Genomic DNA, 24,957 nt, shown 5'->3' on the forward strand with positions numbered 1-24,957 from the left:
TACAGTTCTTTATTTACACACACACAAAAAAATGTGAAAATCATTAATTAAGTAAAGTCTGTAAAAGTAGTAATACAATTATACTATTCCCTGCTAAAAAAAAAACAAAACAAAACAAAAAAAAACACTAGAACCCCTCCCGAAACACAATAGAAAATTTTATGGATTTAAGGGTTATATAATTATTTGGCTTTAATGTAAACTATAATGTTGTCTACCGGTATTTGATATTATTGATTCTATTGGTGGGATGTAATCTGGCAGATGGGAAACAATAGAACAACAGTAATTCCTATTGGAATAATGCCCAAAACCCACCACAAAAAGGAATTTTGTAATTGTTTTAATGGAAAGCATAAGAATTTCTGTGATGGTTTCTATTGTTTTTTTCAGCAGGGTAACGATACCCATAAGTTACTGTGCTGCACACTATTGACAATATTAATCGCAATTGCAATATTTGTCAAAAAAATCGCAATTAGATATCTTCCCCAAATCGCACAGCCCTACCTACAACCTTTGAGTTACCAACACAAACCTTTAACCACTATGCTGAAACACCAGTTCTTAGACACAACATACTTTTCTGAGACATCTGGCATCTATAAAGATCAAGCCTGCTGGGTAGGATACTAGCCTGTTAGTGCTGACTTACTGTCATATCCACTGAATTGCAGTGGCGGTTAACAATGGTCACATGATTGGTCACTTTAAATGTGTTTGATTTGTTGGACGAGAGAAGAAAATATTTTGGCCATGAACTCAGGCTTGGATTATAAGCAAAACAAAACAAAACAAAACAAAACAATGAATAAAGTAACAATTACAAATGCAAAAACATTAAAAAGCTGGAATGTGAATATTATCTTCCAGTATAACTTCAATGTTACAGTTAAGCTGCGATTGTTGCAACATTTCACTTCTTTCTAAAAGCAAAAATGCTCTTGTGTGTATAATATGATAATGCCAACACATTTCCCTTGTTGTTTTTGAGAAGTAGAGGGTGGTGACCCTAATATGTGGATCACAAACATTTTTATGCCAAAAATAACATAATTATACTTATTTTTCACTTCAACCCTACAATTTGGCTGCAAGCAGGAATAAATACTGTGAATATCTTCCTTACATGTGTGTCTAGAGCTGTGGGTCTTTTATGCAGCGTCGTTTCGTCAGAATCATATGCAGTGGAATATAATCAATGCTCCGTAAATGGGGTATAAAAACATTTTCCTTTTTTTCTGCTAGAGTACAGGAGCTCCGTAATTTGAAATTATATTTCACGTAATACATTCTGTAGCTTTTTCCTCATAAAAGGCAGAGCCCATAAGCAAAACCACACTGATCAGCATCTCCTGCCCAACGGGTCAACATAAACAAATACTACATTTAAAGCTGTTCAGCCTTCTGTCACAGTTGATTAGTCACACCGAAATTCACATTACAGTACTTAAGTGAGTGAAAATGACTTAAATGGACAGGACAAGCAAGAAAAAGAGTAAATGAAATGAAGAGGGATTTTATTTGTCTTGGCAATCTATTTAAAACACTCCAGCATTGCTGCTGCTGTAGTTAAAGTGAAGAATTTCAAAGGCCGCAGCACATATGCAGTTCACAGAAGGATGTGTTTTTGTACCCTACAACATTTCGCACATTAACAGTGTTCCTAGCTTAGTGTCTGTACAGAGGCCTCTTACAACACAGCGTTTTATGGCTTTAATGGGGTTGTATTGCAGAGTTTATGGGTCGTTAAAATGTAGCATCTGGACTCATTAGTGTTCATCTAAGTGTTGGCATGTATAAAAAACTAACTCCACACTTGCACAACTCAAAACAAGCCTAATTAGACACTTATACATGAAGTGCGACATTTTTCAGATGCTCAAAACTTCCCAGTTTAACATGTGATTTAAAGCCATTTAATGGTTCGTTTCCTTTAAAGTGTAAACACTGTAGCTCTGTGGCATTTTCAAAACATAACTCTGTGTATTTGAGCAGCCCAAAAATAGCAACATTGGCTCAACCAATAGCATGAGTTTGTGGATTTTTTTATCAATGGAGGATGGCGAAAATGTTCCAGGAAACCTGTTCGAAAACAGTCATCATGTTTACAATTTCAATTGGTGACACTAGTAGAGTATAACATTTGGGTTCTGACACTAAAAATCTCCATAGGGGAACAGATTTTGAAGATAACTTTTAAAGACAAACCTATTGTGAGCTACAAGGCTGTTAATCAGTGACTTTTGTTGAAGCCTAGGCCTGTCACAGAGACAAGTGTGATTCCTCATGAAACCTTTTTCAGTGATATCTGTCAGGTAGTAGCGTAGGTAATAAAAAAAATAGCTAACAGCAGCTTTAAGTCCTGTGGTGCTCTGTGATTAAGGTGCGAGGACTGAAGGTTCCTAGTTCAAACACATATGGCAGACTCAAGCAGGGAAATAAATTCACCCTCTCCAGTGCTGAGCCATGCTGGGCCGCCCCCTTTCTAATGCACTGCGGCACTATTCATTTTTATATACATATAAAAAAAAAACTACCATAAAGCCTCTTCCATTTCTAAAGACAGTAACACTCTGACTGCTGAGACGCTATGCAAGTGGAACTGAAAGCATATCTAAAAATGTTACTGAATAGGATATTCAGAACAAACTTTCATTCCCCTCGACAACTATTTTGTGTTATCACAGGCATTGATTTTTTTGTGTTCTCGAGTGGAGGGACACCCCCCCCCCCTTCAGACATGAAGGACGACTGTTATGACCTCTCGGTTCAAAGGCGGTGAGAGCATCCAGCAGTGATCTGGGACTTAAAAAATGCAGAGGTACTAGTATCCATTTTCAGGCACCTTTGCCCTGAAAAACATGTTTTTCATCTTCAAATACATTTTTATGTAACCTACGGGTCACAAATCAGAAAAACTTGTGTAAAGTATAAAAGAGTTCAAAAAGGCTTTCTGATAAATATTCCATAACATGTCAAGCATCATTCACACATACAGTATGATTCACATGATACAGGAGATCTATCAAATGACCTCATTTTCGACTTGAGTGACTACAACTGTTGCAGATACAATGTGGACGTGTCAATTGATTTGACGAAAGGTTTAATTTTATGTAATGCAGAGACTACCAACAGGATTGAAGAAACTGGAGCTCAAGTGATTGTCTCCTGCAAGACACTATTTTCACTGCTCCGTATGGTTTGTTTTTATGGTTGATACAAGAAATATGATGTAACAAAAATTTTAGGCATTCTGAGTAAATTTGATTCATTCATCGATTAGTGTACATCTTGTTAATGATATGACGAATAATGCATCAATTTATATACATACACTGTAGTACAAAAGTTTGGGGAGGGTGAGATTTTTTTGAAAAAAGTCTCTTATGCTCACCAAGACTACATTATTTGATAAAAATACACTAAAATAGTAATATTGTGAAAGATTATTATATTTTAATATAGCTCCTTTTTTTTCCTGTGACTGCAAAGCTGAATTTTCAGCATCATAACTCCAGTCCTGAGTGTCACACGATCCTTCAGAAATCATTGTAATATGCTGATTTGCTGCTCAAGAAACATCTTCCTGACCACAAACTTTTCAACAGCATTATACACATCACATTTTATTTTAAGGTCCAATTCTCACTATTAACTATGACATTTCTCATCAATAAGCTCCTATTTTACTGTTTATTAATAGTAAGGTAGTTGTTAAATGCATGTATGAGGTAGGATTAAGGGATCTTAAATATGGTCATGCAGAATTAGGCATTAATATGTGCTTTATAAGTACTTTTAAGCAGCCAATATGCATGTTAGTTAATAGTGAGAATTGGTCCCTAAGCTAAAGTGTTACTGTTTCAAGTTTACAATTAGGACAGTCCAACAAAAAAAAAGACAATTCCATCATAATTTTATTTATTTAATTATTTTTTAATTTTTGGGTGGAGTATCCCTCGAATTGTAATTCACTGAAAACACCAAACTTGTCAAGTTGGAGATATTTTACAAGTAAAGTGTCTACAATTTTTCACTTACAATCAAATTTAAGTTTACAATTCAAATCAGTCGAATGTGTTTTGCTACATAAAGTACAATATTCTCACCTCTTTAAACAAGTTCATGAAGCGTGGGCCGTACCTCCAGGGCTTGTGTCTGTGGCACTGCAGGGAGCTCACTGTCATCTGCGTGGCCCGCTGAGACGCAACAGCAACCATGAACACTGCATCATACATGAGCGCAGCCTCGGTCTGTGGAAGGAGAGAGGAATTTACACACCAAACATGCTCTAAATATAATCAAAATTCATTATGCATTAATATACTGGCAGAAGGTGTTTTTTGTTTACAATTTGCACAATACTGGTTGTTACGTAACGGTATTTAAGTTTAATATCCTTTCCATCTGATCACAGTAAGATAGCCCCTCCCCCGCCCCCTGCCGCATGCACCTTATGTTTCTCTGGGTGTTATTCAATGCTAAAATGTGACCTGGATGGTAAAAATAGATTTGAATAAATCTCCCAATGCTTCTTGCTTTAAGCCCTTCATGCATGTCTAATGAGGCTGAGTGTGCTAGCAGTATCTACACTGCCTTCTGGAGGACGGGTAGATTAGTCAACATCGGTGAGTCTTAATCCCAGTTTTTCTAACTGTGAAGGAAGGGCTTACAGGGAGAAGTTAGGCTCCTGTTATAGTTCTGGACTATATGTAAATGAGGATTTTGAGCAGTGTGATAGGCTCATTTTACTGTGCGTTCACACACAGTTTACAATCTACAACCATAACAGATGTGACTCCAAATTGTCCTTTTCATGCAATATCTTACAGAAGCGGATCAAATACTGTCTCTAACACTCTTTTCTATTTTAAATTTTTGTGACTCTTTGAATCCATATTGAAAATTAAAGGGTGTCACTTCAGTTTAAAAATACAAACTAGATGTGAACAGAAATATATGAGAGCAGACTGATCCTCACAGTCATAATGCCGCTCATCAGTCCACTCTCAGGTTTGGGTGGTGCCAGCTGGCGTTCCATGGACCACTTCTGGATTACCGAAGCCACATATGGATCATCTAGATTCAGGAGGCGGAAGGCTGTCATGTTGACTCCACTATAGCGATACGGCTCAAGATCCAAAGCAAACATATCCTGCAAGGCAACGAGAGTTTGTCCAGATTAAGCCTTAAGAGCTTTGCAAACTTTGCACAAGATATAGACTCTTCATGGCATGCTTTTCAATTGCTATAAGAGATGAAAACAATTGGCTCCATTTCAATTCATATGTTGGAATTTTCAATCAAACTGGCCACAATACACTCGAAGTTGAACTGGACTTTGAATTACAGAAAGTAGAATTTACTGAATGACCAAATTCATCAGGTAATGCATTTTAAAAAATAAAGTGTCCATTGTCTATAAAATTGTATACTGTTTACATAGTACAAAATTTTATAGGTGACATAAATCTACACTACTGTAGTAAAGTTTGGGGTCAACAAAGCCTTTAATGTATTTGATTATAATATATGTTAAAACTATATTGTATCTATAACACTGTAGTGACATACCTACAGTCTTCACTGTTACATGATCTTTCAGAAATTGTTCTAATATGCTGATCTGGCGCTCATCAATCATTTCTTGTATTATCAATGCTGTAAATAATTGTGCTGCTTAATAATTTTGTGGAAACTGTGATTTTTTTTCAGTACACAAACAGGACTTACAGAGCATTTATTTTAAATACAAATATTTTATAACAATGTAAAAAAAGTCACTTCTGGACAATTTAATGGGTCGTTGATGAATAAAAGTATTAATTTTGAACAGTAGTGTATCTGCTTGCCTGTTATGCTTTTAAATCGTTCAAATTCCAAGACTTTTTTTCAACCTCTTGTAATTTTCTGAGAAGGTTGTCATGGCATAATTCAAAGTTTGTTTTGACGAACCTTTCTTTTTCTATAGTTAAAAATAAGACTTATTGCAAATTTGCTCTGAATCTTAGTTAATTTCATTCTACTTCACACTGAATTTAAATTCAAACTGCATTCTGTTTGTTACCGTATTTCAAAATTTGAAATCAGTTCTGAAATTTGCACAACACTGCCATAAATTCCCTCTTTTGTTCAGCCAAAAGACAATTTTTAATTGTTTTTTTTTTTAAAACCTTTTCCTACAAACGCTTTGGACTGTGTGGTACAATTTCACAATTTCATGTGTCAATGAGAATGTCAGAATACGACATTTAAAGCCCTGTGAACACTGTCAAACATAAATTAGGATGAACAGTTCTACGGTCTGACATGAAAGAGCCCAGGGTGCACAAAGGTTTCATGTCACAAAATGTCAATAGGGTCGAATCATACAGTCTGACAAGCAACAATTATAAATAAAAAACAGCAGAAAATCACTCACCCTGTTTATCATCTAATGTTATGAAAAGCGCTCTTATTAATAGCAAGCAGTCCGCTTTTCAGACTCACCAAAGTAGTGAAGAAGAAATGGTAGTACTCCGTCATCATACCCATTGACATCAGCTGTAGGGGAGAAACATAACAAAACATTTTTTGGGAAGGATTCAAAAGAAAAAGAAAGTAACGATTGGCTGAATGTGAAATAAGAGAGTTTCAGCACTATTCAGGAATGAAGGCAGCATGGCACAAACTGTATTACATCTTTCTGCTTTAAAGTAGAGTTCTGAAATCCTGCTGTGCCACAGCATGCAAGAGCACTTCACTCTCATTTTCAATCCATTTCAATCTGTGTGACGTACTTTGCGAGTTCAAAGAAAGTTTAGAGTGAGAATCTACAAAAATAGTGCTGCACCTGTTTGAGAAGCTCGGCGGCTACTTGGTAGGAGCAGTCGAAGATGATGTAAAACTCTTTTTCTTTCTTCATCTCCTTCAGTAGGGGGCGACTGTCGCCTCCTCCCGACGCCAGTTGGCGGATACGAATCTTCAGGTTGTTTTTGGACGGAGCTTTGATCAGTTCCTGCATACGCATCAATCCTAAACAAGAGAACACAAGAGAATGATCGAAGGTGGGGGGCAATGGAAGAGAAACAAACTCATCACGAGCTGCAGTAATTACACTTTTGATTTCCCCAGTGTGATAGCAGATGTTTACAGGGACTGTAAATTGGGACTCATCTATTCCGTTGATACATAACATTCAGATGCTTTTTTTCGGCTTCTCATTAATCAAAACACTCAGTCTATAGTGGCAAAAAGTAATGCATTAAATAGTAGCAGGTCAAAATGTTATCTAAAGGCTGAACAGACATGTGAAAGGGATAAAAATGACTGTAAGTCAGTCAATATTATTAGATAATATGATACTTTCACTAAAGTATAATTGCATACTGCTCTAAATCTTTCTTATTATTTCAACAGATTTGAGAATAATAGTAAAGTCTAGAGAAATCCAGAAATATCCTTTTAAAATGTAACATGGTGAAAGCCTAATGGTTTCGCCTAGTCCACAGGTCTCTGGAGTACAAACGTCCACAAGGCAGCGTGATGCAATGACCTCCAGAAACACACAATCTCAACTATAAGCCACATTTAACGACATCTGCACAGGATAGAAACTGCAATTGATCCATATTATATGCACCCAGTCTCTTTTGTACAAGTTTTTGACTGTTTAAACTTTGATTTGATTTATATCAACACTTTGAGAGGTCTAAGATGAGTGTTATTTTTGTATTATTTATATACTATTATAGTATGTATTCATATTTTGAAATAGCGTTTATTTTTATAATTATAGTTTTTATTTATATTTTTATTGTTTTATTAAGCATATTAAAAATGAATCATTTTAAGTAATAGTTACATGCTTTTTTATTTGTATTCATTTTTAAATATTTTTAATTAGTTTTTCATTTTTGTTTCAGTTTTAGTAATTAGAATAGTAGAAACTATTTTCACTCAGACATTGCTAGTAAATTAATTTAAAAAATGCAAGTAACGTATTAAATCAAATGTGAAATTTTGAAGTAGAAATAGAATTATCTTGTAAAATGTACACCAATAATTTGTTTTATTTACAACTGAAAAATCACTTTTATAGTGTACCGCTTAACTTATTTTATTTCAGTTTTTGTGCCAAAACAACATTTCTAAAATCCCACTGCTTCAAGTTTAATTTTTTCATCTATTATTCATATTTTATTTCAGTTTTACTTCAATTATTAGTTTTATCTTATTTTACAATAACAATTTGCAAAAACACTACTAAACAGGCTATCTTGCAGATCATTCAATAAAGTGTAAGGCTTGTGCATTAAAACATGATAACCTTGTGAATGAATATTGATTCAGACTCAAATTACCTCCTTATGAACTCATCAATTACTTTAGGACATTAATAATCAAACAAGCTCCGATTTGGGGTCCCTATGCTTACAGAATGAGACTCTGATATGGGGCCATCAATTACATATTAGGCTCCAGTACATGCAGGGGCCCCTGGGAGTCACAAGGCAGAAATCAAAACTTCTTCATTGCTCCTGTTTCTTTGTTTTTATTATTCTATATTGTTCTCTTTATATTCTCAAAATTGTATTGTGTTATAAGCCACACTTATAGGTCATGCAGTATGATTATATTGAATGTGCACATCAATTAAAATGGTTTTCTGGTGCAGGATCTGATCAGACCATCTAAGCTACCTGATTTAATTGATCAATTTCATAATCTGTCATTTAATCATCATGGCTTTGTATTAACACCCTGGCTGTTTGGTACATTCTTAAATTAGCGTTAAATATTAATCTCCACCGAAACTCAAAGGGATCAAAATTGGATTACTTTTAATAGTTTGAAGAAAATATCCTATGCAAGATCAAAGGGAAATTCAATAAAAGTAGTGTCAGACTAATATTACAGACATGAATTTCTTATAAAGGCAGTGCTACTACACGAGTTCAATGTAAATGACACGCATAAAGAAATATGTCAGTCATAATAATGCCCAATATCAACCAAAACACAGATTTGAGCAACAAAACTGCTTTGATGCTCAGAAAAAAAAGGTATGAAACCCCTTTTAGTCACAGGCTACAGTTATTTGCCTTGATTTAGTCTTGGCCCTATAATGATGTACTTCCATGCAATGATAAGATCATAAATCATGCTATCAAAGTATGAGATTTCTAGACATAAACACACCGAAAGTGGTGTGTAATTTGTGTTTTCAAACAGATGGCTTTCCAGACAAATCACACTACAGCAGAGACGGTGTGATGTGTAAATACTAGGGTAAATTTGCACTGGCATCTGTTCCCTGAGCTCCCCTAATGATTTCGATCCAAGTCACTGGCTATGAATCAGACACACTAATCATTTTGAAACTGGTCAATCTGACACAAATTTGATCTGTTGCAAGCAATTTCTGCAAAGACACTGGCTACAGTGTCACCGTGCTCATTTTAAGCTGTAGAAATAGAAGTATTTGCAGGGCACTTTTCCATTTGTTTTGCCTTACGGTTATTTGTTTTTATGTGTTATTAAACTCTGGATTTGTTTGTCTGCATTTGATTTGCTCTCCAAATTAGTTTGCTGCCATCAGGGGATCTCTTGAAGCGTGTTAGTGAACTACAGCATAATGCAGAATTTGCATATAATATGATTATTTTGATACATTGTGTTGTCTTTTTGCTGCTTTTTTTAATCGACAGGAGAGGGGGATTTGGATCAGGATGTGACCCTAGCTAAATCTTCTCAGATTTTCAATCATAAGACAGCATTCACAATATTTCACAGATTGTCTAGTTGGACATAATGCAATAGCTGACTTGATTTTGTGGATCATATACAGTGATATTTTATTGGTTAATATTATTTAACCCCCTCTGTGTGCCCCTGATTACATCAAAAAGAAGTCATCTCAGAGGCAGAGAAAGTTATTACAATTTGACTGTGACAGATTTGATAACAACTATTTTTTTCTTTAGAATACTGCACACTTATGAATTATGCACAATACTGACCAGACACAATTTATTAAAATGCAGACAGAGTCACACTTACCTAATGTTAAGGTGATTTATATATTTTTATTGTTTGTTTCTTATGATAGAGTGTGAGAAATTGACATATTTTATCATCTCGTTGAGAGAATTTTTTTTAAAATTAATAATCATAATAACTGTCACAATCACAACATTTCTTGAATATGAGCCAAAGCTGGGAAATAAATGGCTGTAATAACAACGTGAGAGAAGATGTTTGATATTCAGTCAATATTTCACTGCTTTCACAAAGTCAGAATATATAGAAAATGGTATTGAAATTATGCCGCCAAAAGGAAATAAACTGATAAGGTCAAGGGCGAGTTAAACCAAACAGACCTAGAAAAACAAATGAACACTTGCCACCTGGAATCACATTAAACTTGCAAATGCCGCATTCAAAACGTTTCACCATTGTACATTGCAAAGCAGGGATTTAATGCAAAGAAATTGAATGCAAATTCAATGCAAATGTTGGATTCAATTCGTTTAAGTATAATTCATATTTAAGTGTGTGTTTTTTGTAGTGTATTTGTTTGCTGCTAGCAAACCAGTTACAGAACTGTCCTATATCAAAAATTGCCAGAACAGAAAATGCAAGTTGACAGCAAAAATATATAAAATGCATGAGAGGATCCCTGCTGAAAACACAAGCTAAGACCACCATGAATATCCAAACCGGTTTATGCTGGTTTAATATCGGTCTATGCTGTTTACCAACAAAACATGACCAGCATGTCCAGCAAGCCCATGTTTGAGAACCAGCATCCAAAACATATGATGCCATAAGCAATGCTGGAGTTCCTGTTGAATTCAGTTTGAATTCCCACTTGTTTCAAATATAATAGAATGTAAATATATATGGACATCAGTTACTCTTTCCAGCAGAAAAGAGAATTTCAGTATAAATGTTGTGGCCTGCAGTGTCTCATTTTAAAGCTCAAAGGTATGAAGATCCCTCTTCAAAAAGCCTCTCAACAAAACCTCAAAAAAAGCACATTGAGCTGCCCTTCAAAAATCCCTTTTCTAAACCATAACAGTCACTCACCTGTGCTGTCCTCGTAAACCACAGTAACAGACTTCCATTTGTAGAAAATGACAATGTCCAGGATAGCCCTGCTTATGGAAGTGTACTCAGGGTAGAGGTTAATGTAAAAATTGTCCTTATTGTCCACAGACGGGTGTTTCCAGCGTGTCTGGATGTGCGGCACCTCTAGGGCATTGCAAATGGATTGGACGGCACTGACCGAGGAGCTGTGTGAGGGACCGAAGACCGCCGCGACCCCCAGGGCCAGCTGGTCACATACTGAGAGAAGAAAAATGGAGAGAAAGAACAGACAGGGGAAGAAAAACATGTGACATGAAAAAATATGTGGTGGTATGAAAAAAGAGAAGAGAAAAGCATAGAACAAAGCGTGCACATAATAAAAGCAGCAGTCTAGCCTAAGTTTTCATTACATTAGATCATAATGGCATTTTCCATGGAAATTGTTGGTGTATAATTAATTAGAGGTACAAAAATCTTCTTTTTTTTTTTTTTTTTGTGAGACCTACAAGATTTTACATCTGCTCCTTAAAATTTTTATTTTGGACTGTCTAACATCAGATGAATTGACTTTTTCAACTGTATTTAACTAGTAATCAATTAATAATATTAAATATTTATGTTTAATAAATAACTACTAACCAAGAAAACAAAAAAATGATATATTTAGTATATTTGTCACAATTTAGGCAATTTTAATAGAATAAAATCGTAAAATAAATACAATATATAAATAGAGTCATACCCCTTCTGGAGGCTTCAAAGCTGTCAAAGAGGTTTACTCTCTGGATATCGTAGGTCAGTGTGGTGTTTGGCATCAAGGTTCTGTTTCGGTTGATACTTGTAACTGCAAATTTAAAGGCGAGTTCATCCATGCTGACTGGTTCATTCTCCCGTGTCTCAAAGATGCCCCCTCAATCAAAATAGAGAGACAAACAGCATTAAGTAAAACTGTGCTTTCAAGTACAGTAGTCTTTTAAAGATGTGCTTATAAAGTCAAGCTAAATGCAAACTGAATCCGATCCAAGCAAATGCTAACAGTGCTTAGCTAAATATAAAAATTAAAAAACATAAAATTAGTGTCCAGATAATGAATAAATTCCAGCTTCACACTAATTCAAAAGCAGTTAAACAATATTGCCAAGCTAATGATGAATATAAATCAATTCCAAGTTAATGCATTTTTTAAAAAGCAGAACCCAACTTTTCTTAAAAACACAAGGAAAAAAAATAAAAAAAACGGTGTCTAGGTAAATGTACAAATAAAATTAAAATTGGTACCCTGGAAATTTATGTTTCAGTTCCACACTAATTTAAAAGCAGTTACGAACATAGTGCCAGACTGATGCTAAATATAAATAAAATCCAAGTTAATGCTAAAGCATACTGAAAAACTAAAATCCAGCTTTTAAAAAATATATTTAAAGACATCTGTTCACAAAATAAATAAATAAAAACAAAATTCCTTTGCCAGAAATGGCCCATTCATGCACATCCCAAAAAGAAAGGAACAAGTCGGCTAAACAGGTAAATGCACACATCTATTTGACATATGACATTAGCCGGGTTTCCATCCAGAGTTGCAAATTTAACTTATGCACAAAACTGGAATATCGCATAAAACATTTGCATCCAACAAGTCAAAGAGAACAAAATCATCACTTCCTGATAAACTGGCACTATAAATCAGTAAGAAAAGTAGGAGAATATAATAATTTTCATATATAATAAATTACCCGCGCCTCAGAGCGAGCAGACAAAACACAATGAATGTGGTCATTGCTTTCGGAGGTGGATGCTGCTGTTTGGGAACGCAGTCGTGTAAGACATTTCTGGGAGGCAATTATACAGAAATACTTTGATGACAGACTTTGCTCGTGCATTTCCGAATGACCATAACAACATTTCAGATGCTGTGGAATGAGATGTCTCCTGGTTAGTCAGGTTTTGCCATCCCATAGCGCAAAGTCATGTGACTTTTTGATGCACTTGGAGGAATTTATTCGCAAAATGCATTTCCATCTCCCATTATTTGCATCAACCTTTATCCTCACAAGTCAAAAAACACACAAGTGAGCGTAAAAACGTTTTTTTTTTGTGAAATTTTTATTCGAAGTTTGCCGTTTCCATCACTTGTTTCTCATGCAATACTTCAAAATGCGCATTAAAATAGGGTGATGGAAAAATACTATTGTTGCCCTCTCTGTTCATCTAAGACAAAACTTAAGCCACATGTAAAGAATAAACTACTTTTCTCAAGGTTATTCTTTGCTGGTCACTGTTCATGAATGATATCGTTTGTCAAACAGTTGACAAAGTTCATATTCTGTTAAATAATTTTCCTCCCAACCCAGACCACACTGACGCTTTACACAAGTTGACAATTTAGTATTGCAACAACAGGCAGAGGCAGAGGTCTTACTGCTCTTTATTAAATAACAGCCCTTGAGTGATGGACACCATTCAGTCGGGTAGCCTTTGAGTATTTTTCACTTAAGAAAACATTGTCAGTACAGTCAGTAATAAAATGAAGAACATAGAAATCAATTATAAGCAAAAGAACAAAGACTGCTCAAAATTGTTTGTTTCTAACTGAGGATTTATAAAGTTATAAAAGCAGTGAGCGTTTTTGTTAATGTTGCAATTTATTATTAAGAACATAAAAAACAGTGGCTTGTCTATTGATAACAAGCTCGTAAGAAATTAAACAAACCATTTAATGAATCTTTATAATTCGTAAGAAAAAACATACAGCAGATTACAATGGCTGTTTGCCCTAGTATGATATGATGCATCTAAATGCCAATACCAATATGTGATATGTCATTCGCTTACAGGTTTCAGCAGGTTATTTAGTGATCCCATAACATTTAGAAAATCTGAAATGGCAAATCATGCAGATTTAGCCGCTTAAAAAATTCAGACTAATTGGCCAACACCGCATTTGACCTTTAACATGCCATTTTCCTTGCTGGCAGTGAAGCTTATTCTCAAAACTGCACAAGGTTAATCAACATCATCTCTTCTCAATGATCACATGCAAATGAAGATCAAAACATGAAGATCAAATCATGAAGATCAAAACATGAAGATCAAATCATGAAGATCAAAACAGACCGTTCACACCTGAATCAGCAAATGATCATGGCCAAAAACATCAGACTTTGTTACTGAATATGCCACTCAAGAACCAATTTAACTAAGTTGGGTGTAAAGTCAACATGATGTAAATGTCTGGAGTAAGTGGCCATGACTTTCAGTGGAATATCTCTACAGAATTATGCATGAGCATCTGGTACCGCACACATTGTTATGTCATATTACATGTAACGCTGCAGATACTAGAACTACACATTATATGAATACAATGCAAAACGGCAAGATCCATCTGGAGGACATCCACCTGAGATCAGACTCTATTCATAGACGGCCAACAAACAGGTCTCAGCAGGAAATAATGGGCCATTAACTCGCCAATAAACAGCCAACCTCCAACAGTGAAAGTGACAGATTGGCTCTTTAATGAAAAGACTGTGGATGAAGATAAGAATAATTAAATGGAAATGTTAATGTGTGTGAGATGAAGTTCATCAGAGTGTAGATACAAGCTTCTGTGAAACCCGGTCTCAGTGGCTTGTTTTGGCTTTTTGAAAGCTGAATTGGAATGAGCAGGACTTAAAGCCAAGCCAGAAAGTCCTGCTGTGGATAACACCGTCTGATGTTCAGATAGTCCCTCGGGGAGAGCGTGGACTGAGCGCTCCACACAGGGAAAGGAGAGGAGATTTTGTCTGTGAAAAACTGATTGCTTTCATATAGAGGGAGATGGTCAGACTGGGTTGGATTGGGAGGCTGGAGATGAGAATGAAGCCTGAAGCTTTTCTAGACAAGGCAGATGCAGTAACGTGAAGGAGAGTTGACAACGAGTCTGGCAGCAAACAAGTCTCAGTTAATTTTTGTGGATGTATCGGGTCTATGGTTTTGCTATGTTTATTTACTCTTTTTTCCAATATGATTAAGAAGTCTGATCCCTCATTGATCTTTTATTATCCTGGAAACACCAAATCCATCTAGCTTCACTTTTTCTTTAATTGGCACATTAAGAGTCAGTCATTGGAACTGAATAGATTTACAGTGTCTTTAAGACATCAGGCGCCATTAGAGCGGAATGAAAAAGCCGACAGAGTGGCATATAGACACTTCTGTATGTGTGCGTAGGCGCTGTGATGGTTACTTGAGCATGCTTTAATGCTTTATTTCTATTCATTGGAAAATGGTTCCCTAGGGATGTCCAAAGCCTCTGCCATTCACCTTGGCGACCGCAACTTTAATGAATCCATTTTCTATCATGATGTTTGTGTCATTACATGCATTTCGCCCTTGTGATAAACAATAAGTTAACAAGAAAGTTATGGGCTTTGGAACCATATGCTTTTATGTTGAGGCACAGCTTTTCATATTTTTATGATTTAAAAAATATTCTGTTAATACTTTATTTAATATCAAGGACCATGTTGTTCTCAAAAGCTAACAAATAGAAAGAAAATATAAATGCATGACAGGGTTATTATAGTTGACTAAAATAAAATAACTTATTTTAATACAGGTATTTAACAAGGCAACATTTCTCATTTTCATTTCATTTAACTTGATGTACTTATATAATTACTATAATTCCTGACTAGGGATGTCAAATTTCGATTATTTCCATGATCAATCGTCGTTTAAATTAACGATCAATTAATCGATTAATCGTTAACCATAATGCTGCAAAATGCGTCTATTGCAGGCACGCAGTCACCGGCATGACAGGACGTGCAAAAGCCCCCCCACACAAAACGCTTTCTCACTTGAATTAAAGGTGTTTTAGTCTGAATAAAATGCTAGTAGCAGGATTATAAAATGATTAGATGTGATTATGATGATTTCATAAAATGAGGAGAACGCGCCATACTTTTGAGGTAGCCTAATTTTAGTTTGTTGACCGTTTCATGTCCCGCATGGAGATCGCTGCACACGCCTCTTTAAATGATTGTGTGGTGCTCGTTGTTGTATTTTAAAACACAATTGCAATGTTTTCAACTGACATTATGGTATTTAAAATAAAATTATCCCAAACGTAACTGTGGCGCGCGTGTGGCTCTGCTGCACATTAAGTGAACTGCTTACATCGGCGCTGCTGCAGCAAAACACTGTTGCTCACATTAATTTGATCCAGCTGGATTCTGTCCTATAAAATGTCAGATTTTTAATTTTAGCAATCCGGTAGGCCTATTTGTTTTTATAAATCAGGCATAGGCTACAGTGCATTAGATCGTGACAGTGCATGTGTGCGTGCATACGAGGACGAGCGAGCGCGGGTTTGGTTAGATATAGGAGATTTTAGATTTCTATTTGGAGGTTATTGCTCATGTCTCATTCGGCACAAATCCAAATGTTTCCATATTCGCAATGTATTTGAATGTTAAACTATTATTTATAATGTTAATGCTTGTACGCATTCGCATATAGACGGAAAATATCATCCTTTTCATATGAGCAAAAACGTCATTGGCATAACAGCAGAGTGAACCGTTATACTGCGGTCTATTTAAACTGACCAGTGTAACATTTTAAATGTTTAGTTGACTATTTTATTTTGATAATGAACAGACTGCGATGTAAGTTTGAATCACTACGTGTGCAGCAGGCTCCGGCGCGATCGAAACAGCTGAGACATAAAAAAAACCTTTTCCGCAAAAGTGTTTACTTTCATTTGTGCGCACACACAATAAAAACAGAAGATTTGTGCTCTTGTAAAATAAAGCAAACAAACAGAGTGCGTTGTCATCCTTTTTTTTCGTAAACTTATGGCGCATAGCCACACTTCTGTTTTAAATCCGTTATCTTAATTATTTAAGTCGGATATATTTCGCATATTAAAAAAAAAAAAAAAAAGAAGAAGTTATTTTTATGTTGGGCCTATTACTTATATAGGCTAATACATTTTCCTTAAAGCATCCCATTTTGTCCCAGGGCTTGAGAACCTGTGCTCTAGTTAGGTCCATGCAGAAACTAGTGAACGATGAATGCGCATGGGAAAACGTATTGTGTCGGTCACAGCGCCTATTAATCGCTGTTTTGAATCCAGCAATTATTTATTTACAAATTATAAGCTCTGATTATGACAAGTGTGGTATAAAAGCTTTGTTTATTAGAGGAATAATAGGAAATGTTAGATCGCTAGCATGCATCTGGATGACGTTCGAGCCTATAGCCTTCATTTACGCTGCTTTGTTCTGGTTTGCCGGTTAGTCTTTTATTTCCACAAATTCAATAACATAAAGGCATTGTTTCTTTTCCTAAATCTTCACAGTCTAACCCTCTAATTTCGCAGGTTTATTTTATTATCTTTCACTTTTAATCACTGTTTTCGCATCTCTTACTGTGTGTGGTAAACATGGGAAGGGAAATTAAAGATTTCATGAATTCGTTCGATTTATTAATTTGTTCCCTTATTTAGTTAAATCATCTGTTATTTAGGAAACAAAATTAATGAAACATGGGCAATTGCCACAAATTAATAAGTCGTAGGAACGAATTAACAAGTAATAGGATAGCCTTTCTGTCCTGTGTCCCGCAGCCCTGCAAAGCGCACGATATGAAACAGTTATCTGACGAAATGATTTAGTTACTACATTTCTATTGCTTTTTTATGTTGAAGAACTTTTATGTTGTTTCTATTTTAATGTAGGCTACTTTAAAGTTTAAAATCACATTAAAAGCTTAATTTGTACATTGTGAATGAATGATGATGCTTTTATATACCGTCACCGTCACTCACAGCGCTCGCACGTGTTCTGCGCATGAGCCGCACGCAGCCCAGCATTAAATCGGTTAACCGACCATCGACAGCCTTAATCGATTGTATCTCTTATCGACAATTAATCGATCATCGATTAATCGTTGACATCCCTATTCCTGACTAAATGTATAATCAAGTGAAACATTATAAAGTTTCATTCACAGCATCTAAATGTCTCACCATGCCAGGATGTTTTTTTATTCTTTTTTTTTTATGTTATATAACATAAACAGCAATATGATACAAAAAAATATTGTTGCTAGCCTAATGTCAGTAACAATGGTTAGACAAAACATTACTGAGATAGGCTATTCTCTGTTCATGAATATAGCCAGATATGTTTATAACTATATATATTGTATAGGCCTACATACAAAGCATGCTTGTGTTTATGAATGTAACTAAGCTTCTGTCCATAAATATCTACTCTGGTGTAAGTATTTTGAATGTGTTATACCCGGGATCCTCTGAGGTGTAAATGTATCAAGTAATCTGTAAATATCGCTGATAATATGTGTGCTATGTGGTAATTGTGTTCTTTTTTTCTATAAATTACTAGTATCAGTAACCATCACAATAATGTTAATAATGTAGTTTAAAAAATGTATTTTATCCTCAGAGTCTTTCTTGTAACTCTTCTCTCTCAGTCACACACCTGGCTGAAAGGTTCATTATGCAGCTCATTATGCGGGCCTTTGTCTTCTCAGGTGTGAATCACAGCACTATGCATGATAGTTGATGCCTTCTCGCATATACCTTTCATACACAAAAAGTGTCTTAAAAAATTTAAATCAATATATTGTTTTCTGTGAGCGAGTAATCAATATGGGTTTGTCTTCTCAAATAAATCAATGTGTGGGAAACCCTGATCTGTTCTCAAAAGCCTTGTGAACAAATATTCTCTAGGTGTTTTATTGCCTTATTTCAGTGACTTCAAAATTTTAGTTTTTCTAACCACGCATAAACATCGCTTTCTCAAAAAAAAATAAAAAAGTGAAAGTGAAAGTGACGTGACATACAGCCAAGTATGGTGACCCATACTTGGAATTCGTGCCCTGCTTTTAACCCCTCCAAAGTACACACAGAGCAGTGAACACATACACCGTGAACACACACCCGGAGCAGTGGGCAGCCATTATGCTGCAGCGCCCGGGGAGCAGTTGGGGGTTCGGTGCCTTGCTCAAGGGCACCTCAGTCATGGTATTGAAGGTGGAGAGAGCGCTGTACATTCACTCACCCCACCTACAATTCCTGCCGGCCCGAGACTCGAACTTGCAACCCTTGGACCGTTAGGCCACGACTTCCCAAAACACAATCATGTACATACATGCTGCTCACATATTATTGTAGCCCAGTTTGTGCTGATTACAGTGTTATTAGACTTTAGCCATTTATGTGTTTATAAGCAACAAAAAATATCAGGGCATGTCAAAACTTCTCTAAGCCTCCAAAACACCCTCAGGCCCCAGAGGGTTAAAATTCTGCACACATAAATAACAATCCTACAGAGGTTAGGCAGTTTTTACATTTAAATTGACATAAATTAGCTGAATTATGCGTAATTATCAACATTCCCAGACTGTGCTACTGGATGCATTGTCTTTTTTCTTTTTTAGCTCATAAGTGTTTCTTTCTCATTCTTGCACATTTCATGCATTCTCTTTTTCTCTAGGAAGTGGATGATGAAGGAAACAGCGGGTCTTTTCAGTCATAAAATACTGGAGTTTTAGCAAATAGCTGTAATATATACCCTATAATTAATGTGTGCAATTATAGTCAAAAGATCGTCTTTAACATTTCTTCATAATCAAATGCATTTCTTTAAAATTTTACCAAAATTAACATATCAAAGGCCTTTTGGAGATTATGTCTGAATGCAGCCCTGAAATGCTCTTGGTCTTTAAGTGCCTTCATTTTTTCCTCAATTACTGAGTTCAATGAACTTCAATGAACTGAAGACGATTAATCCCTAAGACATGAAATAAAAACAAAATGGCACTGAAAGTGACACCATGTCTAAAACACATTCTCTCTGAGTAAGTACCTTTTTAAAATAAGTACATACTTTGTCACCATTAAACAAGTTCCATGTAGTTTGAATGTGTGTCATATAAATGTAATCCTGACATACTATATGTGCCTGAGGACCACAAAACTAGTCATAAGGGTCAATTTATCGAAATTGAGATTTATACATAATATGAAAGCTGAATAAATAAGCAATCCATTGATGTATGGTTTGTAATGATGGTTAAATAATCGATATAGAGATTTATATTTGAAAATCTTGGATCTGAGGGTGCAACAAAATCTAAATATTGAGAAAATCACTTTTAAATTAGTCTAAATGAAGTTCTTAGCAATGCATATTACTAATCAAAAATTAAGTTTTGATATATTTACAGTAAGAAATTTGCTAAATATATTCATGGAACGTGATCTTTACTTAATATCCTAATGATTTTTGGCATAAAAGAAAAATCTATAATTTTGAACCCTACAATGTATTTTTGGCTATTGCTACAAATATACCCCAGCAACTTAAGACTAGTTTTGTGGTCCAGAGTCACATATTCATCAGGTTGCTATAGTCCTGTGACCCACAACATTAGTTGTGCTGCTATTCACAACTCCTCTCCCATGGAGTTGTGTGATTAAGAATTCCATTGATGTATGGTATCTCAAGAAATAGTAGGCCATTCGGGCACTTGTCCCTAAATACTATAAATTCAGACATACTATTTTTTCACTTGCTGTTTCTTGTCTGTTATATAGTAGGGAAATAGTGTATGGAAATAGTTTACATGGCCATAGATGTAGCCCAAATCTTTTGGCACACAAAACGAATATTCAGTGACTTTTCTGAGCCTTCTAAAGTGCATTTGACCTTGTAATTCCATGAAGGGTCTCACACTTTTCTCTCTGGTTTCAGTCAGGTACTGTCAAATTTTGTTTATCTTGTTGTGATCCTTTTCATCTGTTTATATTTATTTCATGCTGCATTGCACTGTGACTGCTAGCTGTCTTGCTGTCACAACTGGATTTTGGATAAACACAGAGACATTTTGTGTGTCATGGTTTGTTTCGTCATTCCAGTAGGGACTGCCTATTTGGATATTAAATTTTTCCACTTGGTTTGCTTGTTTTGTTTAGTTGTTTGTTTAGAGCACCATCTGAAAGCACTATATGAAGTATGATTAGTAACTTGTTAATTGCATGACACGGTTTGTGATCTTAATATGGCAGCGCTCATAAGGGAGTGACCCACTCCACATAAAATAAAACTGGTTTTCTATTGATATGACATATTCACAATAAAATAGAATTAACACCAGATCTTTTCTTTCATATTGTGACGTACATCCAGATTATCGAAAAAGAAAAAAATGTAGGCCAAAGACTTGGTTCCATTAGTTATTGATTGGATAGAGGTATTTTTGCCACTTTATAAGCCTTGAACAGTTAAATACACACACTTGCATTTGACAAAATGCTCGTCTTTACAAGTATCCTCATAAATACAGTAGGTCTTAAGTGAAAGCAAACAGCTGAGAAAGAAAACACAAGTAAGCTATATTGGATCCGGGCAGCTATTAAAGTGAAAGCAGTCTTATATTCCTGCTGTCTGTCATTCATGTTAATTAAGCAAAAAAGAGAAAATCTCTTACTGTTTTTGACTAAATCACTTTTGTAACTTTAATATGAAGAAATATAGCTGCAAGCAGCGATTACCGGAGTTCAAGCATTTAAGGCATTTAGGCACATAAGGAAAAAGACATTAAATATTATTTAGCAAGCCTGTTACCAACTTAGTCAATGATTAAAAAAGCATTTTTCACAAATCCAGGAAATTTACCATAGAAATATGTTTTTTGGCGTTTATGTTATAGTGCCACCTTCAGTCCAATCTCCTTAAAATTTTGCATGCTTGTTTAGAATCACCTGTCACATGTTCTCACCAGGTTTCGTGAAGTTTTGAGTTTTCCTTTAGGCTTTATTGGATTTGGGGTAAATCTGGACAGGCTCCTTTTCTAAACGAACCTGTTATAGCTACCCAAAGGGTAAATTTCAACATGTTTTTGATAATTATTGACCTACAGAGTCCAGAGAATTGTACTGAAGTGGTTTTTCACTCAGATTGAGTGAAAAACCTAGGACTAGTTTGCAAAAGTTTTTTTTTCTTTACATCTTCTCAACTATTTAACAAACCATTTGATTGACAGCAGTGGTTCCAGAGCTAAAGTTGTCCGGAATGAGGAGTTCTATCATATAATACGAATATCACGCTTATGTGCAAAAAGGATTCCAACAACATTAGACACTTGAGCATGCGATCTGACAATTTAGGAGTTCTGAGTGATTTTGTACTTTTGATCATTGTATCACCCCTGTCAGGCCAATTGGGACGAGCCTTGGTGACATTGTAGGCAGTAAGAGTTCTTCCATCCCTCCAAGTTTCAAGTCTCTACGATTTACGGTTTGGTTTTCCAAACCACTACGTGCTCAAACCCCTAAATATATATTTAACTTCCACAGTGAAAAATATGCAGGGTTTTATACATTTGATTACTTCATACCCAGTACGTAGTTTTTCGCGTTTATATCTATTTGTTCTACTGTAGTTTTTTGTCCTATTGCTTGTAATTAGTTTCTTATTCTTATTTAATCGCTGACTGTTTATGTGTCTTCAGTGAGCTTGAGTTTTGTTTTGTTTTTTATCATTACGGTGAAATAAAATTACTCATATCATGATATGAATGTTGTAGGATTTACTTTAAAACATTTTTTAAAACAGAAATTGCTAGTACTGTAAATTTCACATAATTACAAAGTATGGCAATTAACGCATCGAATGAAACTACATTTTGAAAGACTGAAATAATATTTTATTGAAAAACTCCAATAAGCTGTTTTATTTACAAGTTTGAAAAATACGGATATCCATTTAATTTCATGTTAAAAATCATATTTGTACATTAACTTTAATAGAAAAAATGTAAATCATATGTTTCTCAAAAACTTTTAGTTAAAACTTAAAAAAAAAATTTAGTGCATCTTTAAATTACTTCATTTATATAATTCTTTCTGTCAAATTACTTTCAAAGTTCAACACTTTGCTACAAATATTGTGGCTCTTATGATGAAATGATTAAAATGTTCCTCACTTGTAAGTCGCTTTGGATAAAAGCATCTGACAAATGAATAAATGCAATGTACACAGTTCTTGATTAATCAAGGTCATGAGTCTACAACCTTTCTAACACACAAATGCCTACAACAACAAATGCATGCATGCACACATACAAACACATACACAAACCTGCACACAAGTGACTGCTGAATACTCAGGTCATCTCGGACACAGTTTTTTTTCTTTCTCTCTGTTCTTCTTTTTCAACATTTCTGTCACTGTCTATGATGTATTCCACACACTCCTCATAAAGACATCACAATGATTTCTGCAAACACACAGGCCAAATGCATCATCAAAGAAAAAACCTTCTTTCTCATTCAAATTCATGAAATCTTGTTCAAACACATCCCTTCTGACAAACACAAGAAAACACAAAGGGATAAGGAGTCAGCATGCATGCCAATGCTCTCGCAGAGAAAGAGCCAGAGACATTAGCTATTCTCCATTCTCTCCGCCACTGTGATCGAACCCTTTGATTTTCTCATGGGGCCCATTCTAAACACTCAAATTTGTTTATTGTTATTTCAAGCTCAATCTATAAAAGGCTCAATGAAAGTATGTTCTTATGCAAATGTTTATAACCTACATTAGTCGTTAATTATTTAACAAATACTTCGTGAAGTGTCCAAAAAGATGCGACTTTGGAAACCAGGTTCCTAATTCACCATAGCCGTACAGACTTTTAGGGAAATTCTGCTGACGGTCAAAGAGCAGTGGCATTTCACAGTGCTGAACATACATCTGAGACCACATGGATCCAAATCTAAAAGGATTAATTTCCCCTCATAGCCTGTGAAATACTTCCACCAGCACTGCACATTTCCTCAGTCAACACTGTGATACTTCCAGAGCCCAGAGATTATTTTAAACCACTCTCAGGAATGAGCTGAAGCAGCTCTATTTTCACAACAAAATATTCTCTAAGATTTTAAAAACAGTAATTTGTGCAGAGCTGGACAATAATTAAAAGATTTATAGAGATCTTAAACAAGAACGCATGCGGGTAATGGTCTTGCCCGACACAGTTGGACCAAAGCCCGACACTAACAAAATTGCTGCCATACGGTCACAAAATCTGTGCTAGTAACCAGTGACATGATAAATGGCATCAGCAGACATCCTATATAGGACACATTTATGATTAAATTTTCAGGGGGTAGATGAGTAAACAAATGCAGATTTCTAGCAATAGCCAACAATATAGTGTATGTGTAAAAATGATCAATTTTTCTTTTATGCCAAAAATCATTAGGATATTAAGTAAATATTGTGTTCCATGAAGATATTTTGTAAATTTCCAACTGTAAACAGCTTTTTCTATTGTAGTAAATTCCCCTTCATCGCAAACATATAAGAGTGGGCTCCTCACCATTTGACAAAAGTGCTGTGTAGCACCTATAAAGGTGTTTGATTACAAGCCAATGAACCACTTTTAGTGTTATTTAGCACCATTTTGAGTGTTTTAGAGTGTGATATAAGGATTTCTTTTTAAATAAAGTTCTATATTTTTAAAAATGCAATATTTATTTCATAGATCAAATTTTTAAATGATGGAAAATGTATTCAGTTATCAAAAGTGTAAAGTATTATATAGTATATAATATATATAGTGTATAGTATTCAGCTGGTCCGGAGATCTCAAAATGGTGACTACACTACATGTAAGTTAAAACAACTCCTATTACATCTCTGATATGGATATATTGTCATATGGGATTATCATGAAGTTATTAGATAAAGTTATCATATTTATAAACATGTAATATTCCACTAACCCACTTCATCTGTGATAAAGTTTGCAAACATGACACAAACATCACTATCGGAAGCGGAAAGTATCCAACTTGAT

At 35.2% G+C, this 24,957-nt stretch overlaps 1 protein-coding gene and 1 long non-coding RNA gene across 8 annotated transcripts in view; one reads left to right on the forward strand and one right to left on the reverse strand.

Annotated features, from left to right (window-relative positions):
* Positions 1-24,957, reverse strand: part of LOC109098063 (glutamate receptor ionotropic, kainate 1-like) — a 52,166-nt gene that overhangs the window by 25,045 nt on the left and 2,164 nt on the right. For 6 of the 7 annotated variants that reach the window (XR_006155740.1, XM_042732536.1, XM_042732541.1 and 3 more), the window contains 6 exons: positions 11,819-11,986; positions 11,077-11,334; positions 6,839-7,020; positions 6,496-6,549; positions 4,988-5,161; positions 4,116-4,259 (listed from right to left, as the gene is read on the reverse strand). Coding sequence is in view for 6 of the 7 variants with exons in the window: in XM_042732536.1 (XP_042588470.1) it covers positions 4,116-4,259; positions 4,988-5,161; positions 6,496-6,549; positions 6,839-7,020; positions 11,077-11,334; positions 11,819-11,986 (980 nt within the window). In the remaining variant the exon portion in view is untranslated. Of the gene's footprint in view, positions 1-4,115; positions 4,260-4,987; positions 5,162-6,495; positions 6,550-6,838; positions 7,021-11,076; positions 11,335-11,818; positions 11,987-23,234; positions 23,766-24,957 lie in introns of those variants that run through there. The other variant, XM_042732542.1, reaches the window with a different exon arrangement.
* On the forward strand, positions 4,279-11,387 carry LOC122138701. Its single transcript, XR_006155741.1, has 2 exons — positions 4,279-4,634; positions 11,206-11,387. It is a non-coding gene; the product is annotated as an uncharacterized LOC122138701 (long non-coding RNA).

Source organism: Cyprinus carpio, chromosome B10 (genome assembly GCF_018340385.1).
Source record: "Cyprinus carpio isolate SPL01 chromosome B10, ASM1834038v1, whole genome shotgun sequence".
NCBI classification, from domain to species: Eukaryota; Metazoa; Chordata; class Actinopteri; order Cypriniformes; family Cyprinidae; genus Cyprinus; species Cyprinus carpio.